Here is a 24,142-nt window from a genome sequence, read left to right as displayed (position 1 = left end):
GGAACCATGGTAAACACTATAAACAGGTCTTGAAAAATCATCCTCAAATGGAATAAAACATTTGGATATTAATATACTCATTTTCTCATCATTTTTACCTTTAGATAATACTCTGAACTCCAATAATAATACACCGTGCGACTATATAAAAACATTTGCAATGAACTAAATGACCAACCTCCAGAATTCTCTTACTAATTTAGACCTCCGTGGTCTATTACTTTGCCAATCTCTCGTCAGCACTTCTAATGTCCTCAGATCCTTTTTCTTTCCCTGAACCACCCCCAAATTCTCCAGTTCTCTGTTTTCCCCATTACCTAAAAGTCAGCTTTGTTCTTAACGATTCTGAACATCAAAGACTTTTGAGTTAAGACAAACCAGCAGAGGGAGAAATTTCAAACTTGGTGAGAATAAAAGTCCTCATGATTCCAAATCAAGAATTTCTAAAATTCACTAACAAGAGCATTCTCAATCTGCAGGTAAATATCTACATTGGGCCATTCATTCATTCATCCGAAAACATATCTACTGAGCACCCATACACCAGATTTTATGATAGACCTATATACAAATAAGACAGTAACCAGGTTCTTGAAGACCTTAGAGTCTAGTAAAGGGATACAAGCAAGCAAACAACTAAGTATAACAATATGGTCCAGGTGCTCTGACGGATGGAGACACCATGAACATGGAGGCCAGTACCACCTATACAGTATGATCACTAAAAGCATCTCTACTCTTCCAAGATCCCTCTTCCTTTTCTTTAGGAAATGATCCCTCTCTCATTTTCTTCAGTCTCAGAACATGTCAATCAAGGTGAGGCCATGACCTGGCCAGAGAGCAGGCTGTTAATCACACTAATCAGATTCCCTCCTGCTAAAATTTGAAACTTGAGACAAATGATAAATGGATTGAATTGCTTCATGTTAATGAGCACCGACAGGTACTAGGTATTACTCATGCTTGTGTAGATTAAATTTAGCCTCCGTAGCAACTGATAAGTTAGGTACTATTATTAGCTATGTGTTACAAATGAGGAAATTAAGGCACAGAGAAATTAAGTAATTTTCCCAAGCTAATTGACAGTGGAGTCATGATTTAAACCCAGGAAGTGTGGCTGTTGAGTCCACACGATTAACCACTCCGCTTAGTTGAGCTCTCCTAAGGTGTTTAAAATGATTCATTCTGACGGTGGTACTCTGAAGTGACTGCCCAAGTATCTGTTTTATAACTTTGGGAGTTGGTATAAATCCTAGGTCCTCCAAAGCTATTGGTTTTTATTTCTGTAGCATCAGAGAGTAAAGTTCAGGCATTGGGCATTAGAAAAATACGAGATATTTGGAATTGGTGTTGAGGCTGATACTGGAACAACACTGGAACAGAAAAGTAGCATTCTCTTTTGGGAGAATAAGCTGTTTGGTGGGCTTTTAAGCTTACACTATTTTGACATCCCTTTTATGAAAAAGAATACAGGATTATGAATATAAAATCAGATATGGAATTAGGTATTTATTTAGGATAATAAAAGAAGGCACAACAAATAAATAACCTTTAAAAGATGATAAACACTAGAAACCTCAAAAGTGTGCAAAAAGAACACAGTATTTTAATTAATTAACTGCCTGACAGAACACTGTTTTGCTTTTCCTTATAGATTTTGGCTCTATGCTTTCTCATTGCCTCTTCATGAACAATAATTTAGAAATATTTTCATGGGAGAACAGAAAGATAACCCAATCTTTCTTTTAGCATGGTTAAGCCAAACAAAATAGTTCAGGATATTCTCTTTCAGCCTCATAACTTGTTATTGATAAATACCATAAATTTTGAAATCTACAAAAATTCTGTTGTCCTAGCTAGAGAAATTGATCAAGTTTCTTTTACATGTGAGCTTTTGGATGCAGAACAATGCTCCACAGAAGACTTGTGATATAAAGAATTCAAATAATGCGATTTGCACTTGGTATTGGCTTCCGTCCTTTACTTAATTCCTGTCTCATGACCAGTTTCTGTTTCCCAATGGGAAGGAGTTAAATTCTTATCTTGGGGGAGGGGCAGAGACAGGAAGGAGGGAGGATAGGAGGGGACTCCCTCTCAGGAAGTAGGGAAGGTACATGGTAGATTCCCCTACCCCGGTATTCTCCTGGACCAGGCTAAGAAAGGAGTACCAGTTAACCTGGACGTTCCTGGAACCATTGCTCTGTCCTTAAAATCTCAGCTAGCCGTAGTCAGAGCTGATGATCTCCACCACGTATCAAAATATTGTGGCCTGGATCACACTGGATTTGAATCCATCTCGCGGCCTAACTCCAGGCCAATAGAGGAATTCCTGGCTGACTGGTTACACAGTCTCAACATACATTTAAAATCTTGAGTGCCGCTAGTGTGTTATGGCAGGGTTCTTCTCCATTTGTGTAATAGACTTTGAGGGTGTTCGTTTAAGGAAAGCAGGATGTAATTTTAGATTTGGCAGAATTAATGTGCTTTACCTGCACTAACGAGGATTCAGTGTGCTAGCATGGAGAGCTACAGATGATCCTGTTAATAGTCGGCCAGATTAGCTAACACAAACGCAGACGCAATGCTGCACACACTAAATGCCACTAAAAGGCCAGAAACCACGCGGTAAAATACAGAGGAAGGAATTCAAACCTGGGAAAAGACATGTTGCATGCAATTGATAATGTGCACCTCACCTAAGCCCGCTTCTTACAGGGCCACTCTGCGGGGCCCAAAGAGGCTCTATTTTTTACTAAGATATGAAGAACAGGTTGGTGAGGAAAGTTTCAGAATTTCCTAATGTGACTTTTCACTCCAGAGAGAGGATGCTGGTGCCAAGAGTTTTCTCTTGTTAATGTGAATGGGCATTCTCAGGGTGGCGAGAGTATGTAGTGACACTTACCTTTCATAGGCAAGTTGGATATGGTTGCCAGAATACAAAGTAGGCTAATCTAATCTCTTAGAATAATTTGCTCCACAGGAGATCTGACTATGGTTTATGAATCATGAGGCCTTTAGCTGTAAATTGAAAGGCAACTTCCTAAGTTCTTGATTTGTATAACAGAAACAGCAACAGCAACAAAATGAGAGAATCTTTCTGATGACCCTTAGACCAGAGCCGATTTATAGACCCAGGGCCCACTGAATGGAAGGAGTAATGATCTCAAGCCTTTCCTTTAAAGCTTCCTTCTAATCTTTAAAGGGACCTGAATAGTTTGCTACACATTAGGGAAAGGGAAGTGCCTTATGGAGATCAAGTGACAGATGGATTTTTGACCTAAGCCCAAGCTGCACTATGACTATTGTGCCTTTGTACATATAGAAGTTATTTTTATATTTTTCCCTGAATGAGTCATTGGCAAGGGTAATCTCAGCAACTGTCATAATTTTTACTCCCAAACATATGGGATAAAATATCATAACTCAGAAAAAATCAGAGATTCACGCTACTGTCAATGACCTGAACATTGCAAAGAAAGTGATTTCTATTACATCTCCGTTCAGTTCAAGCCAATATAAAAGATGGATGAGATGCTGGCAACAGCAGGGAAATTATAACAAAGTAACAGTTTCACTCAGGGTTGTTGTTCCAGATGTGGTGTTTCTACGGAAGAGTACATATTAGAAAATATCCTAGGGGTGCCTGAATGGCTCGGTGGGTTAAGCGTCCGACCCTTGATTTAGGTTCAGGTCACGATCTCAGGCTCGTGAGATCAAGCCCCACTTCAGCCTCCATGCTTAGCCTGTAGTCTACTTGAGATCCTCTTTCTCCCTCTGCCTCTGCCCCTCCCCCTGCGTACGTGTGCATGCCTCTCTCTCTCTCTCAAAATAAATAAATAAAACCTTTAAAAAAGGATAAAAGAAAATATCCTAGTACTTAGCATTAATCTATTGGTCTGGAAAATGCAATTTTCTTAATTCTGATACATAGAAAATTCCAGAAGCTGTTTGCATACACTTGACAAAATAACCAAAGTGTTTTACTATCCTGTACATCAGCTCAGGCTCTGTGACATGTCAACACCACACAACACACTCTTCTGTTAGATCATGGTATTTTGCTGACTTGACATTACAGAGCAGGAAAAGTAGTCTAGCCAAACGGCTTCATAACAGACATGCACTGCAGACAGTAGAAGATAAATCACGTGACAACCCAAGATGGGGGTTTTGCCAACTAAATGAAGTTTCTGGGTCCAGGAGTAGGGGCCATGTAGGAACACTGCCTTCTTTGTAAAGGACACCATGCAAATGTTCCTAGCTTGCTATTGTTGTCTGATGGAGATTGAATCTCCATCTTGGGACACGAGGGAGTATGGAATTTGAAATGATCATTATGAGCTTAGTGCCAGATGATCAACTTGGCCACATTTTTAGTTGTGCCAGCAATAGTCTATCACCCATAGATATTCTGTCACATTCGGCATTAGTTCAATTAGGCTTTAAGATCCAGGTAAATTCCATAAGTCCATCATTCACTTCTTATTATGCTCTAGCAAGCTTACTTTTTCATCCTGCTGCTTTTGTTTTCCTTAGCCCACACATACAGCAACCCAGATCAAGGCCCATATCAAGTCTCTTATGACTAGTTGACTATGGGTGGGGGAAAAAAGTCAAGCTCCTTCTCATATCATTCTATATGCGACATCAACATTTATTGCTATGTATTAAAACCCCATTTAGGCATAACCTTGTAAGATGCACTAGAAGAGAAACACTCCCCATGAGAAAAAAAACTCAGCAAGATATTTCATTGTTTCTGATTAATAGATGAAAGATTTTCCCAGTGGTCAAGAACTTAGAGAAATGGTGACAGGGGAATTAATTTTATACTGGGAAATAATTTACTTTTATATATTTAAAACTTGAAGATATCTGTATTTTTTTAAATCCTGAGGAACTGGACTTTATTACCAACTTTTCTTTTCTTTTTTTTTCTTTTCCTCTCAGTCCCAGGCAGCAAAATAACCCATAAAAAATAATTTATTTCCACATCATTACACCTGTATTCCCTTCATTTATCATGACTCACTCTGTTGGCTTAGTTTGCTTTTAAAAACCATGAATTTCTTAAGGAATACACAATTATTTTAGTTGCACAGCCAGATATAGATGATTCTAGATTAACCGCAGCTGAGATTTTCTTTTCAAGAAAAACCTTTTATCACTTCTACCATCCTTTCTTGTTCTGTCAGAGGTATCAGCCGTAAACACACATTTCTGGATTTCTCTCAAATCAATCTTGATAAGATGTTCTCTAAACAAAACGTGCTATTGATTTTTGAGTGGAAAAACTCTAATCTCTATGTTTTATTTAATTCCTGGATGGTAAAACATCCTGAGGTAGTGTTATCTTGCAGCTCAGAGAACTAGATATTCCTGATGGGCAAGTGTACTATGGACATTCTATCTGACTAGGATGTTCTTTCCCCCAAACAAGGACTGGATTCTACATTTAGATGGTGAATGTTCAGTTCCTTCCTTGGAGCATAATGTAGCATTCTACTAGGTAACAGAACTTTTTTGTCTTTTCCCTTCATGTGCTTCAAAACTGATCTAACCACCCAGGACTCTTTGAAGTCAAAGGAAGCTCTGAACCCAGGGAAACTCTGATGTCTGGGGCAGGGACTCTCAAGATAAATGAGACAAACAAAAAGGAATGTTAGGAGAAAAAGAGAGGTTGAACCCTTTGAATGTCGTGCACCATGTTGATGCCCTGGTGGTTGAGAGAATCTTGTACACAAATCAGCAAGTCATGACTGGTAGAAAAAGAACAGAGTAAATATACAATAACAGTTGAATTCTAGCTGGACCAGGAAGTGAAAGTTCATACACAATGTAATAACTATTCTGTCTTGACTGGAGATGCCAACTTTGAGTCAGGGAACTAAGGGTCAAAAAGCATAAAATCTGACCTTGGATTTATTGCTTATTTTGGTTTTCCCATCCCAATGGGATATTGGAAAGATTAGTTTTGGTTAGATTTTTGCCTTTTAAGGTCCTGAGCTCCAGGAATATCAACATTTGTAGTTAGAGTGAATTAATCATATTATGGTATATATAAACTAATCAAAATCAGATGATACATTAAACTGCTGCACACTAGTCTCAAAAGCATCCACCTAACTATTGCCTAATTCCTTGAAATTTCTGCATTGTTTCCATGCAAAGTGAGAAAATACAAAGGCTAGGATTAACTACTGGTAGCTAACAAATATAGAGAGTCTATTTCTATGGATCTATTGAAGCCAAAAAAGAAAAAATCATAGGATATCATTTATTTTCATTCACAGCATTTTATCACACATTTTATCATAGTACGCTATGACTCATGGATTTATAACTATAATATTAAATATGTAAACTGTCTAATATATTTGTTAAATATACTTGCAAGTATTAGAAGTGTTTAAGTCACTCTTAACACGGACATACTTCACACATACCAGGCATAACTTCCTTGCTCAAATGTGTTTACACAGCTGTAAAATCCCCAAATTAAAGATCAATCAGGAAAAGTAAAAATACTGCTATGAGAATGTGCATGTGAGATTTAAGTGCTAGGAGAAAATTACAAAGGGCTTCTTGTGACATGACTTTAGGAGGGATCCACTGTGTGGTTGATTTTCTTAAAAGTAATTCTGTTTTAACATCTCCCGAACTATAACAGTTTCACTAATTCATCAAAGGTATTGACCAACCTATCTGTATTTACCACTATTGTTTCTAGATTTTAAAATGCCAGGGTGGAAAATAATTACACACACACACACACACAAGTAGACAATACTGTAGCCTACAGGTTATTTATACGCAATTTGAAAGCCTCCTTTTTTTCTATGGGAAATGTCCACTGTACACTTAACTACCTGGGTTTTAGCGAATTTATTCTTGTTTAAAGCTAAATTTAACAACAGCAAAATCCTGTACAATTTCAAAAACATCTATTCCTGTTTTAGACAAAAGATGGATTGAAAACAAAATTATATTGGACTTATAAAAATGCTCGTGTCAAACTTGGATGGATTGACAAAATTATATTTATGACCGATAATAGCTGTGAAGTATTAGCCATTTGGCTTCTCATCTATTGAAAATTTCCTCATAAAATGTAAAAAAGAAAAAGTAGCCTTCTTTGCATTTTTTTTCATATATTAAGACACACGGTATTTTGATTTAAGCTGCATATTGCTGGAACTAAGTTGTGAAATATATAAATTCTGCCAAGGACACAGAAGGTAATTCAGTCAAGACTAATTGTGTCAACTTCTAACTCGGATTAAATCTGATATTTTGAGCACTAAAAGTGAGGTCATAAAGAGTATTTTTAAATCTACACTTGTTCAATTACCATAGTTGAGTTTTTATACTAAAATATATTTATCATAATCAGAATAAATTTGAACTTTATATTTAATTAAACAAATGGCTTAGGGTCAAGGAAGTATTTCAAGTTTAATAAAACCTTCCTGCAGTTTTATTCATCTTGAAAGGAAAACTTAATTTATTTCTTTATGTTTTATAGTTTTATTATAAAAAAATGATATAATTTGAAATGAATGTTTCAAAGGAAAAACAGCTATCAAAATCTGATCCACAACTATTCTCAATATTACATATTATCATGGAGACTTAGGGCAAAGGTACACCTATTTGTATGTATCATGTTAACGACGGACATTTACAAAGTACTATCTTTTTCTTCTAGTTTCTTCTAGCAAATCAAAAATTTTCCTCAGGATCTCTTCACTCTTTCACATAAGGAAGGGAAATAATGTTTATCTAGAGTCTTTTTTGTGCAATGCTTTCTGAAAAGTATGTATGCATAATTATTACTCCTACTTTATGGATACAGAAACTAAGGATACAGGTCTAATTAGTAAATAACGAAACTGGAACCCAAGCCAAATGTGCTCAAGACCAAAGCCTTTGAATTATGGGCTAATGCTTTGGGGGTCGGCTTACTCTTGATGGTCTTACAATTACAATTCTATTTGGGGATCTCAGTTCCTGTGTGTGTGTGTGTGTGTGTGTGTGTTTAAGATTTTATTTATTTGACAGAGAGAGCAAGCACAAGCAAGGGGAGGGGCAGGCAGAGGCGGAGGGAGAAGCAGACTCCCCACTGAGCGGAGAGCTGACATGGGGCTCCATCCCAGGACCCTGGGATCATGACCTGAGCCGAAGGCAGACACTTAACCCCAGGGGCCCCTCAGCTTCTGTTTTATAAAGCATAAGCTTGCAAAACAAAACCAGAACCCCTTACACTCGCCTTTGTAGAGTTGTTTATTTTTTGTTACTATGAAGGATTTAAGACCTTAACATTGAGGTAATGGTCACTCTTCTTAACAATAAGCAAATCAAATGGTAGTTTCAGGACCAATACAATATTACCATAATGCTCTCCGAAGAATCTGGGCCCAGCAATTTTTCCCCCTTGTTAATTATTTCACAGTGAACTTTCTGTACAGAGTGTCCTCTTATTAGGCATGGTTTCCTCCTTGGTAAGCTGAAGCAGAGGCCAGATCCATGACAGCGGAGAGCACGGCAGATCTATTGACTTCCTAACGGTCCTAACACCAAGTGCATGAGCATGTTCACAAGCAATCTGTCCGTGTCTATACTACACACAGTGAGCTAAAATGAGGGGGCACTGGGCTCAGAAAGAGGGTGTCCATATACAAGTCCTGCTCTGTCACTCATGACCAGGGGATCGTGCACAGACCACCTAGTCTGCATCTCTCCGAAAGAGAGAAAAAAATGAGCACAGTGCCTCCCAAATTTTGCTGCACATTAGAATCACCTGCAGAGCTCGGGAGCCATCCCAACCCCCGGGCTGTACCCCGCAGGGATTAAATCAGGGTGTTCAGGCCCGGGAGCCCAGTCTGACTGCATTTGAAAGATACTCTAGTGGTTCCAAGGTGCAGCAAGGTTTGGGAGCCACTGAATGAACGAATAGTTTCACAGAGCTGCTTTTAAGACCAAAAAAAAAAGAGAGAGACTTAGTATAATAGCATATAGCACTTCACAGAATGATATGAAATACAATCCCCAAAGTAAGTACAGTGCTATAAAAAAAAGACATTCTTTAAGGAGCTTGATTTTTGTTCAAATTTTAGTTTGGCAATCATAAAGAAATGATACACAGTAATTAGTTTTGCTCTTTTTTTTTTTTTTGTGCCAGAGTTGCAATCTTTAAGAATCTAACAATTCTTAAAATTTCCATTTCATTCATTTCAATTTTCATTTTCATTTCATTTAAAGCTGTTTTCAACAGTATTTTAACCTTATTTTTTTACCTTTTTCCTTCTCTATTAAAAATTAGGAAAAGTATCATCTGTCTTGTTTCCTTCAAAAAGTATCAAGCACCATACTCTCATGATGTGCTTATAATAATCATAAAAGAAAATGTGGGGCACCTTCATGGCTCAGTCAGTTAAGCGTCCAACTCTTGATTCGGCTCAGGTCATGATCTCAGTGTCCTGGGATTGAGCCCCAGGTCAGTCTCTGCACTCAGTGGGGAGTCTGCTTGAGATTCTCTCTCTCCCTCTCTGGATGTCCCTGCCCCCCCTCTCAGCCCGTGCTTGTGCGTGGTGTGCTCTCTCTCTGTATCTCTCTCTCTTTCTCTCAAATAAATAAATAAAATTTTAAAAAGAAAAAAAAAAGAATATGTACAGAAAAGAAATCTGAGCAGTCAGAAAAAAAAAACTTGTCCGAAGTGACTTAGTTCAGTGCTACAACTTATTTAAAACAAACAAAAAATTATACACTCTAGACACTCTGTTCTAATAATCTGCCATAATGATCTATTTGGAAACAAAGACCTATTTAGTAAAGCTTTCTTGGCCAGATTTTTTTTTTCATCTCCTGATGACATACATCATTTCTGTGCTAAATTTGTAATCAATACATCGGATTCAACCAGTTTATACACAGTCCTTGCTTTGTATTAATACCATCAATTTCCATAACCTTCTAGTTAATTAGACTTACCAAAAGGATTATGTAATTTAAGCAATTAGAGTGCAAATAACATGTTGCCTAATTAAAATGCACCCTCTGCGTTTTGTTAATAGACATATTAATACACCCATTGACAACAAAATACTAAAATTAAACTCTGTTCATAAGCAACTACAAATGTAATCCACCCTCTGAATGATTTCTGCCCGGGGATCTTTTACCTTTGGGGGCTTGTTAGCATCCACGCCCTCTTTGAATTTCTCCTGCATAGTCTCTGCAAGTTGACAGAGCAAGGCACCATTATCCAATTTTTCCATAAAAGTTTCTGCTGTAATCTCCTTCCCTGCAATAACAAAAAGAAGGATTATAAAAACACAACCATTCCCCAATGCAAATGTGACATTCATGCCAACATATTTGAGACAGGCTTTATCACCAACATTTCTATTCCAGCTGAGTTATGTATATCTGGGATGGGAACTCAAAGAAAGAATGGTTTCTTTGGAATTTTACGTTTTCCTTTGGTGGCAAGAATCTCAACATTTTATATTTTCATAACATCATTTCAACTGCATAAAAATTGTATTTCGCGTTAAAAGTGGCAAAATGATATCCTACCTGCGAGTCCCATCACTTGGCAATCAAGAGGAGTAAAAACTAACCAGTCAATGAAACTCAAACAGTTTTACCAACGATCGTACAATCTGGCCCCTGAGATTCATTTGGTTCTCATCCTCTGTAGCCCATTCAATTACTCTGGGCGGCAAGGCAAAGACAGAAAGCAGAACGGGCATTCTGTGTTTTGCTTATGTCTTTGATTACAAGAACACCAGAGCTCTCTTTTCTTTAATTTGAAATAGAAGCATGGTACATCAAAAATCAACCACATCTGGCAACTGTACTAGCATGGCCAATGCATAAACCATGTTTCTAAGTTCCATTGAATTTGGTTTCCTGATTAAGATAAAGTGGGCCAAACCAGTACAAATTATAAACTCTGAAAGAAAGACTACGCCTCTAACCGTTCCATCTTCCTGGCGCCATCTTGGAACTGTGGATTATCAGGTTCAGTCTCTGCTCTTCTCTCTTCTCAAAACCACTCAGCTCTACTACTGCTCTTATGAACATTATTTACCATTGTCCATCCCTGACATTTAACCAGTTAAAGCTTGTCTTCTTATAGTCTCCCAAAACATACTGTTTCTTTTTTTCTCTTTTATTTTGTAATGCCTTTATTGTGATATAATTCACATACCTTACAATTCACCCATTTTGAGTGTATAATTCAGTGGCTTTTAGTACATTCAGAGTTGTGCGATCATCACCACGAACAACTTCAGGACATTTTTATTACCCCCAAAAGAAACCCTATACCCTATACCTGTCACTCCTGATTCCTTCTTTCCCTCAGCCTTATAAATCCACAATTTTTTTCATATACGCTCCCCAAATTCATTTCTCCCAAAGCTCTCTCTTTTTCCTGGTGCTCTAATTCTCTAAGTTTCAGCATATTTCATTTTCCTGCCTTAATTTCTTATAGCATATTAGTCACAAGTCCTGTAGATTCATGCTTCTTTCTGTTTCTGGTCCATAATCTTAATAAAAATTTTCATGATTTGATACCTAAACCTCTAGCAACAAAAACAATGGCTATTCCCTGTGCCCTCAACTTCTCTCTCTAATAAAAATTGCACTCATTGCTAAAATTATTCTTGCTAAACACCACCCTCACTGGGCCATTACTCTTCTTCCCTGCATCGTCTCTAGTCTTCTCTTCCACCCAAAATATGAAATATATCCACTTGAACATATCCAAAGGCTGACCCTTATGCCTCTAATCCACCTTTCTAATCTCACATCCTTATACTCCCCCTGATTCTTGGTCTGCACCTGCCTTCGCAGCTCCTCCAGCAAGAACTCCCATCGCTACTGTCATGCCTCTCTTCTGGCACGGCCCCTGCCTACGATGTCCTCCACCTTTGTATCTGCCTGACAAGTTCTATCCTCCCTTTAATCAGAAATCCAGAAAGAGATTCTCCCAGGGCACACTGATCTCTTTTCTATATGGTCGCACTCAAGGGCATCACTCATTTTGGCAACTAATCAAACCTCTTCGACTGCTCGTAGTTTTGTGTAAAGTTCTTGTCTTCCTCAAACTTCTTGAGGCATATTGCGTGTGCGTGTGTGTGTGTGTGTGTGTTCCTACAGAGGTATGTTATTATCATAGTAGGCACCTAGAAAATGTCTTCAGTGAGCATGTAAATTAACAAATGAAGAAATTAACTGCTGGAAAACTTTGAGGAAATGTTGGGTATTATTTTTATAAAAATTAATAAGTTAAAGCAAAAAAAAAAAGGAACACTTTAAAGTTTTATACTGAGATTCTCATAGGATTAGCTTTTATCTTAAGAAAAAAATGCATGCAGCTCAATTCCATGAACACTTAAATATAACCCAACTGGAACAACAGATAAACTACTGGCTTAAAGTTCAACTCACGATATGTAATATATTTGGATTTCGAGAAACATCTGTTTGAAATTTTTTTTTTTTTGAGCGTTTTGGGGGAAGGGCAGGTAAAGAAGGAAAGAAAATCACGTTAGCCCCCAGTTAGGATAATGACTTCTGCAGGTGGCAACACATCAGTAGCTCTAACTACTCACCACAGAGGCAGCCTATACAAAACTACTATTATTTCAAAATTGTATGCAGCTCAACTTAATTCAGGAATGAAAGTAATATTCTCAGGATACAAAAAGCCAGCCCAACAAAATTTGTATTATGCATTCACCATATTGGTGAATTTGCTAATAGAATCTTTCATTTGCTAATAAGAAAGTTATTTTGGAAATAAGTATGAAAAGTAAATATTGGAAATATTTTCAAAATTACCAATTAAAATTCAAGGTAAAGAAGGTAAATTTTACTCCAAATCGTTGAATGATTCCTTTATAAATTACTTATAAGATTCTCTACATTTGAAAGAGGCCATTAGGTATTCGTATTTCATTACATTCCATGGCAATTTAAAGTTTCTATTCATAATGTTAAGTGACAAGGTGATTACAATGAATTTAAAAGAACTTGTAAAGTATAAAAAGAAAAATGCCTTTCATTAAAAAGTTATTAGCAATTTACCAAAAGGTATGATTTTTCACTTTTTAATGATTAGACCTGAAAATTTTTAGTTATTCTGATTTTCATGAATACTTGAAGTAAGAATTTACATTAAACATCTGTATCTAATGAAAAATATATTAGGTGTCAGCTTTCAATTCTGTATATTTTATAGCTCCAAAAGGTGGATTTTTTTTGCTAAGACAGACACTGTCACATACTTTATAGTTGAAACATACTGCCTCAAATGAAGGAAAAATGCAAGATGGAGTTTTTTTTTAATCTTTGTACGTAACATATTTTCCATCCAAAGAATCATAAAAATACACATTTTAAACATACTTTATAATTGTAAGAGATCAATATAATCATTATATGGAATGATATATTATCTCACTCTTACTACATTAATACTACAAAAATTTTTAAAAAAATTATTATATAAAGTTAGCTCAATTTAACCATGACAAGTCCATTAGAACAAACTATATGAAGCACTAATTACAATTTCTCAAGTAAACGTTATAAAAAGTTAAATATCTCTGTTAGGCAAAACCAGATCTTTTTAAATCAGAATTGCATAGTTCTTTTGAGACATTAGATTATAAATACTAAATGCAGTAGGATTCTAGAACCATGGAATCACTTCTTCCCCAGCTCTATCCTTCCATGTTGTTTGGTATGCTTAGGAAAAGATAGGGCAATGAATAGATACAATTAAATCATCTTGGAGAACCGACTGACCCACACTGGAGTATAAAGACTATTGACTTGAAGGTTAATCTAAAATAGCCTGGGTGGCTCAGCTGGTTGAGCGAGCCTCTGACTCTTGATCTCAGCAAAGGTCTTGATCTCAGGGTTGAGAGTTCAAGCCCTATATTGGGCTCCACGCTGGGCATAGAGCCTACCTTAAAAAAAAAAAAAATAGCCTCGCCTAGAAGTAATATCTTTATTCTTAAGTTCATATTGTGGACTTCGATCTTCATACCGCCAATTCAGTCATGATTGACAGCTTGCCAATAGACAAAGATCAGGGAATTTGGCTCAAGATTGTGGTTAGTCACCTCCTCATAAAATGCTAGGGCACAATCATATGAAATAAAGATCTGCCTGAAACTTTTTGTCAAATAACTAAATCAGCACACATGCTTATACACATCAGTACATTTCCCCCCAGAAGTATGCGCTTGCCATAATTGCCATAATGATTAAGTATCAATCAGTAGTGTTTTAGACTGGAGCCACCTGGAAAAAGAATCCTTTTTATCTTCTACTTTGCTGAGAAAAAAAGTTTTCCTCCCAGTAAGTTAGCAGTACTAAACTCGGGTTCCTAAAAATACGATAACATCTAATAATGGTATTTAACATTTGAGACTTACCTATACATCAGGCACTTCACATGTATTCATGTTTTTAATCTCCTCACCAATTTGTGAAATGGGTGCTATTATTGTACCCATTTTACAGATGATGAAACTGAGGTATTAGATCAAGTAATTTGCTTTAAATTACTCAGTGAATCTGGATCTTTAACCCATAATATCTAGGTTTAGAGTCTCATGCTTTTACCCACTATGCTTGGCTACTTAAACAAATATTTGCTGAATACACAAATGACTATTTTCAATAATAAAGCATTCTCCCTAATTCTGTGGTCTTTTTCTTTGTAGAAACTCCAACAAAGCTTTCCGAAACAATAACAACAACAACAAAAACCACTTGGGGCTGATGATACTGTTGCTGTAGACTGAGGAGCGGCCCACCATGTAGATTGGAGAATGGCTGAGAAAGTCACTCGGGCATGTTCCGGCGTGTGGTCTGATTCAAACTGGTGTATATTATCTCTACAGCTGATCCAGACAGGACCCAACTCTACTGCAAACTCAAGTGCGACTCTCAATCCCAGTATATTTCTCTAATTGGAGACCTCAAAGCAACTTATCTGCTGTCGTAACTCAGATTATTCATTGTTTTGAAGGTTGGGAGATAGGAAATGATTCGTCATACCCAGAAGCCCTAGATCCCTGCTGATTCAAAGCCCCTACCCTTCATTTATATCAAGAAAAGACAAAGCTGTTTCTGTCAGAAAAGTTTGGGTAAAAAAATGGGGCATTATCATCTCTGAAAGGTGTCAATCTGTGAACATGAATTTGATTCTTTAAACTTTTGAAATAGCATAAGATACCCCCTTTCCTAAGGAATTTTTATTGACTCTATCAAGAATATGAGAACTCTGCAGGATAAGGATCTGATAAAGGGCTTTAGGGAAAAAAAAAGAAAGGAAAGCTGTTCTGAACTCATTAGACAACAGTTGCATTTGACAGCAGCAACTCTAATAAATAGGCACTTAACTTGTTAATGCTGAAATATGATTAATTTTAGAAATAACTGAAAATTTTGAGATATTATTTATTGATCATATGAAGCATTTCACAACTGGATTTTCTTTTCTGTGAATGTAGGAAAGTCAGACAAAGGGTAAATCACCATAGTATCAATTATTATGATGCATTTCTAAATTTAAGTGAAATCAATTGAGCATAAAGTAACTTGTAATATACTTTATGATTTACTCAAAGTCCCTGCATATATCCAAATACATGCACACTTACATTCTAAAAATCAACAATCTTTAAAAACAATGTCAACTTCTTTGATGCTTAACAACTAAAATCTTTTCTCAAAAATATATTTTCATATGGTTCATATAGTGTTATTAACCAAATACTAATTGAAGATAAAGGTAGGCCATTATCTTCAAATGATTAAAGAAACAACAAGTGAAATAAACAATTTGAGAATATTTACACTACTGCATTCATTTCAAAGTTAAGCCAACAACAGTCTTCAATACTCCATCAGCATTCATGAAATTCATAGAATGTGCCTCATGTATTTGAATGATGCATGGATACTATAATCTGGGACTGTTAATTTAATAACATGCTGTTTATTCAAAGTAACAATTAAATGTCTCCCCAAGATTTATTTGTATAATCATTTGATGATCAAATATGTCCTAAGGACATAGTTATAAAATAAATGGGCAACAACAAGTCCATGAACAAAAATCACAAAACAGATGACCGAAGATAAAGATGAAGTGTATACGTTTAACATGTCGCAGGGGACAATGGCCAGAGAAATGTTTTTGGGGAAGAATAAAGGGATGTTTGGGGTTCATTTGCTGTCTTTTCTGAAAGTTGGTCATAAAATGCACCATGGTGCCAGCTATTGGAAAACATACTTGGACTACAAAGACTGTTTTCAACAAGATTAGTAGATATTTCCAAGGATACATGACTAGTCAGTAAGCATCACATGATGATGTTCTCATGAATCTTATGAATCTTCTCATGCTATCTCATAAACAAATCTGAACTACCATAACTATTTGTTCACCTTAACTGGTTAATTTATTACAAGACAGCTGGCATTTAATATTCTAATATATAAATTTTAATCTAAAAATTTGCCATTGTTGCTTTAATTCTATGCCTAAGAATGTAAAGTGGTATTTATTATTGTCACTGATTAAGAAAGTATATAGCACCTGAAAATTATGTATTATACCTCCATATACGGCATGGATGTGAATATTGGGCTAGGAACCAAGGAAATAATTTTTTTCTCTAGCAAACATTTTTATCTACCAAAAAAATCTGAATACATAGTGAGTGTTCCTTAAGAAACTACATCATCCATTTGATATTTTACATATAGGACCAGACATATATGAATTTAGAGAACCATTAATACTCCTTTTGAAAGACATAAAAGAAAAAAAGTTATATTTCAATCAAGTATTACTAAAAAGAGACAGAAAGCCTTTTCACAAGTAAGTCCACATCACTACCTAATTAAAAGCTTTAATTTAGTATGTAAATTTCCACCTTCCAAAAAATGCAGATACTTTACATGGAGACAGTATCAACTTTGAAACTATTTTCAAAGCATCTTTAACTTTCAAGTAGATGAAAAACAAGACTTGAAAGAGAGCTACACAATATAAATTTGCAAATATTTGAGGTGATAATATGGTCAATAATAAATAATTTTAAAATTGACTTCAATGGTTCCATTTCCAAAATATGTGAATTCTAAATGTATCTATTATGTGTAACAAAAATATATTCTAATATAACCATACATTTTTTTCTCCCCTCCTTCTTATCACCATTCTAGTACAAAGTGTATTTTCTTAACTCCAAGTGTTTTACCACTTTAAAATAATCTCAAGGGGGCGCCTGGGTGACACAGCGGTTAAGCGTCTGCCTTTGGCTCAGGGCGTGATCCCGGCGTTATGGGATCGGGCCCCACATCAGGCTCCTCCGCTATGAGCCTGCTTCTTCCTCTCCCGCTCCCCCTGCTTGTGTTCCCTCTCTCACTGGCTGTCTCTATCTCTGTTAAATAAATAAATAAAATCTTAAAAAAAAATAAAAATAAAAAATAAAAAAATAAAATAATCTCAAGGTATTGGTCTACTTTCTAAGTTGCCATGAGGATATTCACTTGAAAGCTATTACCTATCTACTTTTATGAATTGAAGTCAACGCAAGGTTGTACTTTACTATATCTTGAAGATTCTGTTTCTGAGAAAAATTCACAAGCCATCAGTTGCATTTTTGTTACCAACTACCAGCATCAAAAAAATTATTTTTCTTATTCTTTAAAAGAAAGATTATTCATTTACGTAAATTGCTTTCTCCTTGTTTATGCATATTGATGATTTTAAACTGGGTCTCAAGAGGTGGATTTCTTGGAAACCTAGACTTTTGGAACTGGAAAGGACATTAGAGATCATCCACTCCAAGCCCTTCATTTTATGGTTGAGGACAGTGAGCCCAGAAAAGATAGCTGAGTGACTTTGGGCAAATTTCCTACCGAGTGGCAGAGCCAGAAGCAGAAGCCAGGTCTCCTGACACCCAGTTAGGAGCCAGGTCTCCTGACTTTTGGTCCAAGGATCTTTCCATTACACACACACTGACTCTCTATTCTTTGAGGATGTCTTGGGCTGCCTACCCTGATCAAACCGCTGTGTAAATGATCACATTCACCAAATGAAATGTCTTTGATGACAAGTCATGGGACCTTGGAACCTGCCTACACAATCCGGCTATACTCTAATCACAATCTTTCCCGGCCTCGAACATCTCAATGGCTCCTCCTTGATCATACAACAAATTATAAAGCTCCTTAACACAGTCTTCAAAGCAGTATGCAACCTAGCCCCAATAAATCACATGAAACTCTCCCCTTTGTTGATCACTGCTGTTGATGCCAGCCTTCATTCAGTTCTTCCAAGGTAACGAACTCCTTCCTGTCTCAGCGTATGCCATTCCTTCCACTCAGGCTCTTCGCCCATGCTTTGTCTGCTAGCTATTAATTATTTTTCAGTTCTCGATTAAATGTAAGACCATCTAAAGTGGATCCCCCTACCCCAAGGCCTCTGATGTTTTACTCTATTCCCACTTCCTTCTTTCTACATTCTTATTGCAAACTATATCTTTTAGTGTTCAAAACAAGCCCAATTAATGAATTATTCATTCACTTACTTATTTAAAATGTTTCTTTTTCAAGCTATTCCAAGCCCTATAAGAACTGGTACTCTATTCCCCATCACTATTCTGCCCTCCAGTGCTTAGCAGACTGTATCTGAAACACAGTTAATTGCAATAGTTAGTATTTACTAGCTAGTTGATTATTATGTGCCAGATCTTGTTCTAAAGCTGGTGATTTCATTCAAATTTCCAACAATCCTATGAGCTTGTAATTAGTATTTTACTCGTTTTACAGATGACGACACTGAGGCACATTGCAGTAAGACGCTGGCTTAGTATAACAGGGCCGGTAACCTGTGGAACTGAGATTTGAATTCAAGCGTTCTGACTCCAGAGTTCCTTTATTAAGCTAATGTATTATGCTGCAGCATGCTCAAATATTTGTTGAATATACAAACTTATTCACAAAATCAAATTAACAGTATCACTGAACTATGTAAATGGAATAACAATGACAAAACTTACAGTATTTACAATATGCCTCCCACTAAGTAGGATACCTATTGTATCATTTAATCCCACGGCAACCTTACAAAGACGACACTACTGTTATTACCGCTTTACTGACGAGGAGACTGAGGCACAGACAGGTTAAGGAACTTGCCCAAGATCATACAGCTAGTAAGTGGCAGATCTGGGGTTCAGACACAACAGTCTATGTCCAGTCTGTGCTCGTAACTCCCACTCTATGCCGCTTTCCTTGCGATAGCCCATGGCTAAGGACAGCTCAAAGTTATAATAAATTACTTACGTAACAATCATTAGTGAACCCTCAAGAGACCAAAAACTAAAAAATAAAATTAAAAAAAGAGAGAAAGAGAAAAAAAATCCATCTGCTTAGACAAACTTGACTCCCTGTATGGGATGAAGATAAAAACTCCTCCTTTGTACGGATGTCTTACTAAAAGGCAGTAGCGCCCCCCTTCCAGGGGATATAGAGCCATAGCCTAGTGAAGGGTCCTCATGGGAATGCCTGCTGCGTGTCTGCCCTTACGGTGTGGCTGGGAGCCCTGCACACCCGTAGGCAGTAGCTACATAGACTCGTCAATATAGTGCACACGCTGTGGAATAAGGAGACATCTACCCTTCGGATGAAGGCTTTAAAAAATGTAACAGCCGTGCAAAACCCCAGAGCCATGGTGAGCAAAAGGAACGTTTTGCTAAAACGTGCTAAAATCTTACCGAACCTTGTTAAAACCTTGCTAGGACTTTAGACAAACAGGGTACTCCTCACTAAGCTCCTTAGTTCCATCATCTAGAAAGTGGGGAGAAAAATACCACTTGCCTTGAAGGATTTTTTAAATAAGAAAATAATGTTAGTGAAACCCTTCTGCAAATGATAAAGCACCATATAAATTCTATGTGTACTCAATATTCAAATCTTCTATCTCCTATGTCTATAACGGTCCTTCCCTCAGGTTTTCATTCTGTCCTCTGTGAAAAACTACTGGCGAAAACAGCACTGCTCTAGATGATGAGCCTTTAAATGCATGATTCCATTTTGCACATGCTTGAAATTTTATCCTGTGAATATGCGGGCACAATAGAAACGGGGAAAAAAAAAAAAAAGAATAGGCAGCCTTAGCATGAGGTAGCATTTTTCTCGGAGACCCCTTTTGGAAGAGTACTTAAAAACAAAACTGAAATGAGAAGAAAAATTTCAGTTCAAGGTTGGATGACTCCAGTTAGCTCATTTGGACGAAGGATACATGTTTTTGTTCTAGAGCGTGGGCATTCAGTAGTTTCGGAAGGCGTGCTAGGCAAGTAGGGCAAAGAAATCTAGTTTTAGAAGTCAGATTGCACAGACTGTGGCCTGGGTACAAGGTCAAAAGAACGGGCCAAACTGGTCAGCTGCATGAAAGAAAAATAAAAAATCAAATCAGATCAGCATTTAGATGAAACAAGCGATGCACCTTTCAGTGCACGACGCTGGAATTACTAAGCACAGTTCATGTGAGAGATATAGAGAAATTGGTTTAAATTTTCCACATGTTCCAGGTTTCCCAGATGTAAAATCCAAATAATGAAATCTTTCTTCCCAAGGAGCTGTCACATGCCTAGCTTAAGGATATGACATGAGGGGAAAACAAACAAACAAACCCAACACCTGTTATCTTTGCTCCCAAAATGAGATCTTATAACCTTACCTAATAGATTGGTTAACCACAAGGCCAGATCTTCTTTCATCGGTAGCAAATTAGCTTCATGTCTGCTGGCCAGCCATTGGCTATACTGATGCATATCAGAGAGGCCAGGTCCACTGCGTACCTTTGGGCTCAGAGCAGTGCACATTATTTATCCACTTGTAATACCTGTTTTGGAAACAAAAGAGCAGTTGCTTTTTATATAGACATCTCTTGTTAAAATCTTTCTGCCAACAACATGGTAAGGAACCAGGTCCATGGCGTTTTGATGACAGGCCAGGTTATTAATTATTAAACCCCATGAGACACTATTTGCTTTTCCTGTACTGGGCCCATCCCTTTCAACCAACCACCTGGTAGGAAACAGCAGCAATCTAAGGTCAAATAGAAAAATCAAACACTAGGGGCGCCTGGGTAGCGCAGTCGTTAAAGCGTCTGCCTTCGGCTCAGGGCGTGATCCTGGTGATCCGGGATCGAGTCCCACATCAGGCTCTTCCGCTATGAGCCTGCTTCTTCCTCTCCCACTCCCCCTGCTGTGTTCCCTCTCTCGCTGGCTGTCTCTCTGTCACATAAATAAATAAAATCTTAAAAAAAAAAAAAAAAAAAAAGTCTAAAAAAAAAAAAGAAAAAGAAAAATCAAACACTAAGCTCTAAGCTCATGTAAAACATCATCCTGGAAAAAGCTGTCTTCTAAGGCAAGAAATTCCACTTATTCCAAAGTAATAAAAGGAGCTTGATTAAAATTTTAGTATCCAAGCTGTAAATTCCCAATGTTTGGGTTAATGTCTGAAACCATAGATTTCCACAGAATTTTAGTTCTGAGTGCAAGCAATGATATAATTTGCACAATTTACTGTAAATCTAGGGCCACTACTCTTAAAACTATTACCTGTAAGATTAAGCAGAGCACTTGGTTCTTTGCAGATGGGTAAGCTACCATGGACTCCCAGTTTAGAGAACTGGTGGGGAGACAGGAAAGGAGGTGCTTTCAAAGAGTACTTACTACACTTTTCTCATCTTACAGTTAATGAAAACAACAACAACAACAATAACAACAACAACAACAGAGGATAAGTGACTTAACCAAGATCATGTACACTAGATCATGCCAGAGTCAGCCTTAAATCTGGGTCTTCATACTCTACGACCATTATTCTTTCCAGAATGATACGTTTTACAAAATAGATTCATCAAGAACCCATATTATAACATGAGAATTACACACCATTCTAATAAATACTGCCATAGGGTTTTCTTTTATCTTACTTTTGTCTTCCCACTTTATATATTTTACAGACTAGTTTTGCTTGTAATCGTCTTTAGGGTAGGAGGAATGAAAGGTCTTAGGTCTATAAAATAAAAGATGATTTCATGAACCAACCACCTTATGAGTAGCACAGTCCCCTGCAGGGGTTGTAGAAAAGATGCTTGAATATATACTTGGCCTTGAATGTAGCACTTTGCATGCACCATTTATAGGACCTAACACTACAGAAGTAATATAAACAAGTAAGGTAAGGTAAACAAACTCATCAGTTTAACAATGTGTAGGACTCTATTCTATATACAAATAGTCCACATGAAATAACCAAGTGTAGTATGACTAACGAAAAGGAAAATATTTGCAGCTGGCCAGAAGTCTGATAGGATATACTGGGGTTTTCAGCTGTATTTCAATACTTACGGTATTTTAAATTTACCAATATAAGCTGTATACACTTCCGTCAGTTTTATTCTTTACATTGTATTCTTTTCTACTTAATATGAAACTCTAATTCTCTTAGCATTGGTTAATTTTTTGCCTTTTAAGACTGCTTTTGAAAAAAAACAAGATAATATTGGTGTTCAGAAAATTGCAAAATGTGACTGTCTCCCAAACATTTTGCTGTAGTATTAGAAAAGACTGGTAATGTGACTCAACACCTAAAAAGCGTCATAAATGTATAATTTAAAAATAAAGACAATTTCATTTGCAAAGCAATTATGCTTTAGAATAACTTTTTGCAAAAAAATTACCATAAATTATCTTTGAAACCTTTTTTCTATATCTATAAATCTCTATATATCTAATTATCTAAAGTGAACCAGTGCAAATGTGAAAGATTTTTAATACATTTTGTCATATGTTAGTAAATTATCATTACAGGAGCCAGAATATCATCTTTGCCTATTTTTTTGCTCTTAATTATATTATTCATATAACGTCCTGAAGCTTTCTCCAAACCCTATGATTAAATACTAGAAATCTAAAACATTTTTGCTCCAGTTCTTTTAAAAATAGGTCCCAAGACAGCTCCCTGTGGCTGGTTAGGATTCCTGTAGGCTAGCTAGCCTCAGAAACGAATATTTAAGTAATAATACATTTAAGCACATGATTCATATATTTAGGTAACTAATTGAAATCTTAAAAGGGTTACCTCTAAAATGCCTTTCTTCTCAAGACACAATCTCTCCCACTACTTTCCTGAAAGTGAGATGTGGTAGTTCAGTAACTTTACCTACATCCTATTATGTGCTCTGCAAACTTCCATTTAAGCACCAGAATCCTACTTTGCTCTGTAAAAGCAAGAAGACACCTCAGATTCTTAAGCTCATTGTCTAGCAAAGAATTCATCAAGGGATAGTTTACAGTAAGCCTAATGGCAAGTAACAGTTTCAATGAGCCAGAGGGACACAATCCTTCCCCTCAATCCTTCCGAACAGTGAAGTTTTTCATTTCCTTGACAGTGGCACATTTATTTCTCATGTAGTCTGTCCTGTATTTTGCCAGAAACGTAATTCAAACTATCTTCTAATATTTATAGATGATCAGTAAGTAAAAACAATAAGAGTAATTAAGCAATTTTTGTTATGCTGCTTTGGATATAATCAAAATTATATACAAAGGGGGAAAAAAACAATAATAAGGTTATATTTCCCCAGGAAGCAAAAGTGGGAGAAAGTAGGTTTAGTGGGTAATTAGCGGGCGATAGAAGTTAAACAATTAAACATATGCCAAATATGTGGGCCCCTAAAGTCACTGTCATAGACAGGGACTCTTCTGCTTATATGCCTTGGGAAAAAATCGGGATTTCAACCCAGGTTTTCCTGATCCATTTTTCATATTTCAGATCACCATCAAACCTAGAATGACTCTGTGGTTTAGTTGAAAGTCACTGCATGGAAATCTTCGATTTAAATATGGCAGAGACATGAATAGGAAACACGGAAATGAATCCAGCTAGGGATTTGGAGTGTGGAAGAATTATCCCATGGTGAAGCAGTTTCTAATTGAAATGATTAAACTCGCATGAATAACAATCAAATAAATTTATATTACTCAGGTAAGAAGATCACTACAGGATTGTAACCTTTTTAGAA

At 36.7% G+C, this 24,142-nt stretch overlaps 1 protein-coding gene across 1 annotated transcript in view; it reads right to left on the bottom strand.

Annotated features, from left to right (window-relative positions):
• GAS2 (growth arrest specific 2) overlaps positions 1-21,239 on the bottom strand; it is a 120,204-nt gene extending 98,965 nt beyond the window's left edge. Inside the window, exons 1-2 of the mRNA XM_008686894.2 lie at positions 20,786-21,239; positions 10,182-10,303 (exon numbers count right to left, since the gene is read on the bottom strand). Coding sequence (XP_008685116.1) covers positions 10,182-10,303; positions 20,786-20,930 — 267 coding nt within the window. The 5' untranslated portion in view covers positions 20,931-21,239. The remainder of the gene's footprint in view (positions 1-10,181; positions 10,304-20,785) is intronic.
• Between the last annotated feature and the right edge of the window lie 2,903 nt (positions 21,240-24,142).

The sequence above is a fragment of the Ursus maritimus genome, unplaced genomic scaffold (assembly GCF_017311325.1).
Source record: "Ursus maritimus isolate PB19 unplaced genomic scaffold, ASM1731132v1 scaffold_23, whole genome shotgun sequence".
NCBI lineage: Eukaryota > Metazoa > Chordata > Mammalia > Carnivora > Ursidae > Ursus > Ursus maritimus.
This window is presented reverse-complemented; position numbering and strand designations above follow the sequence as displayed.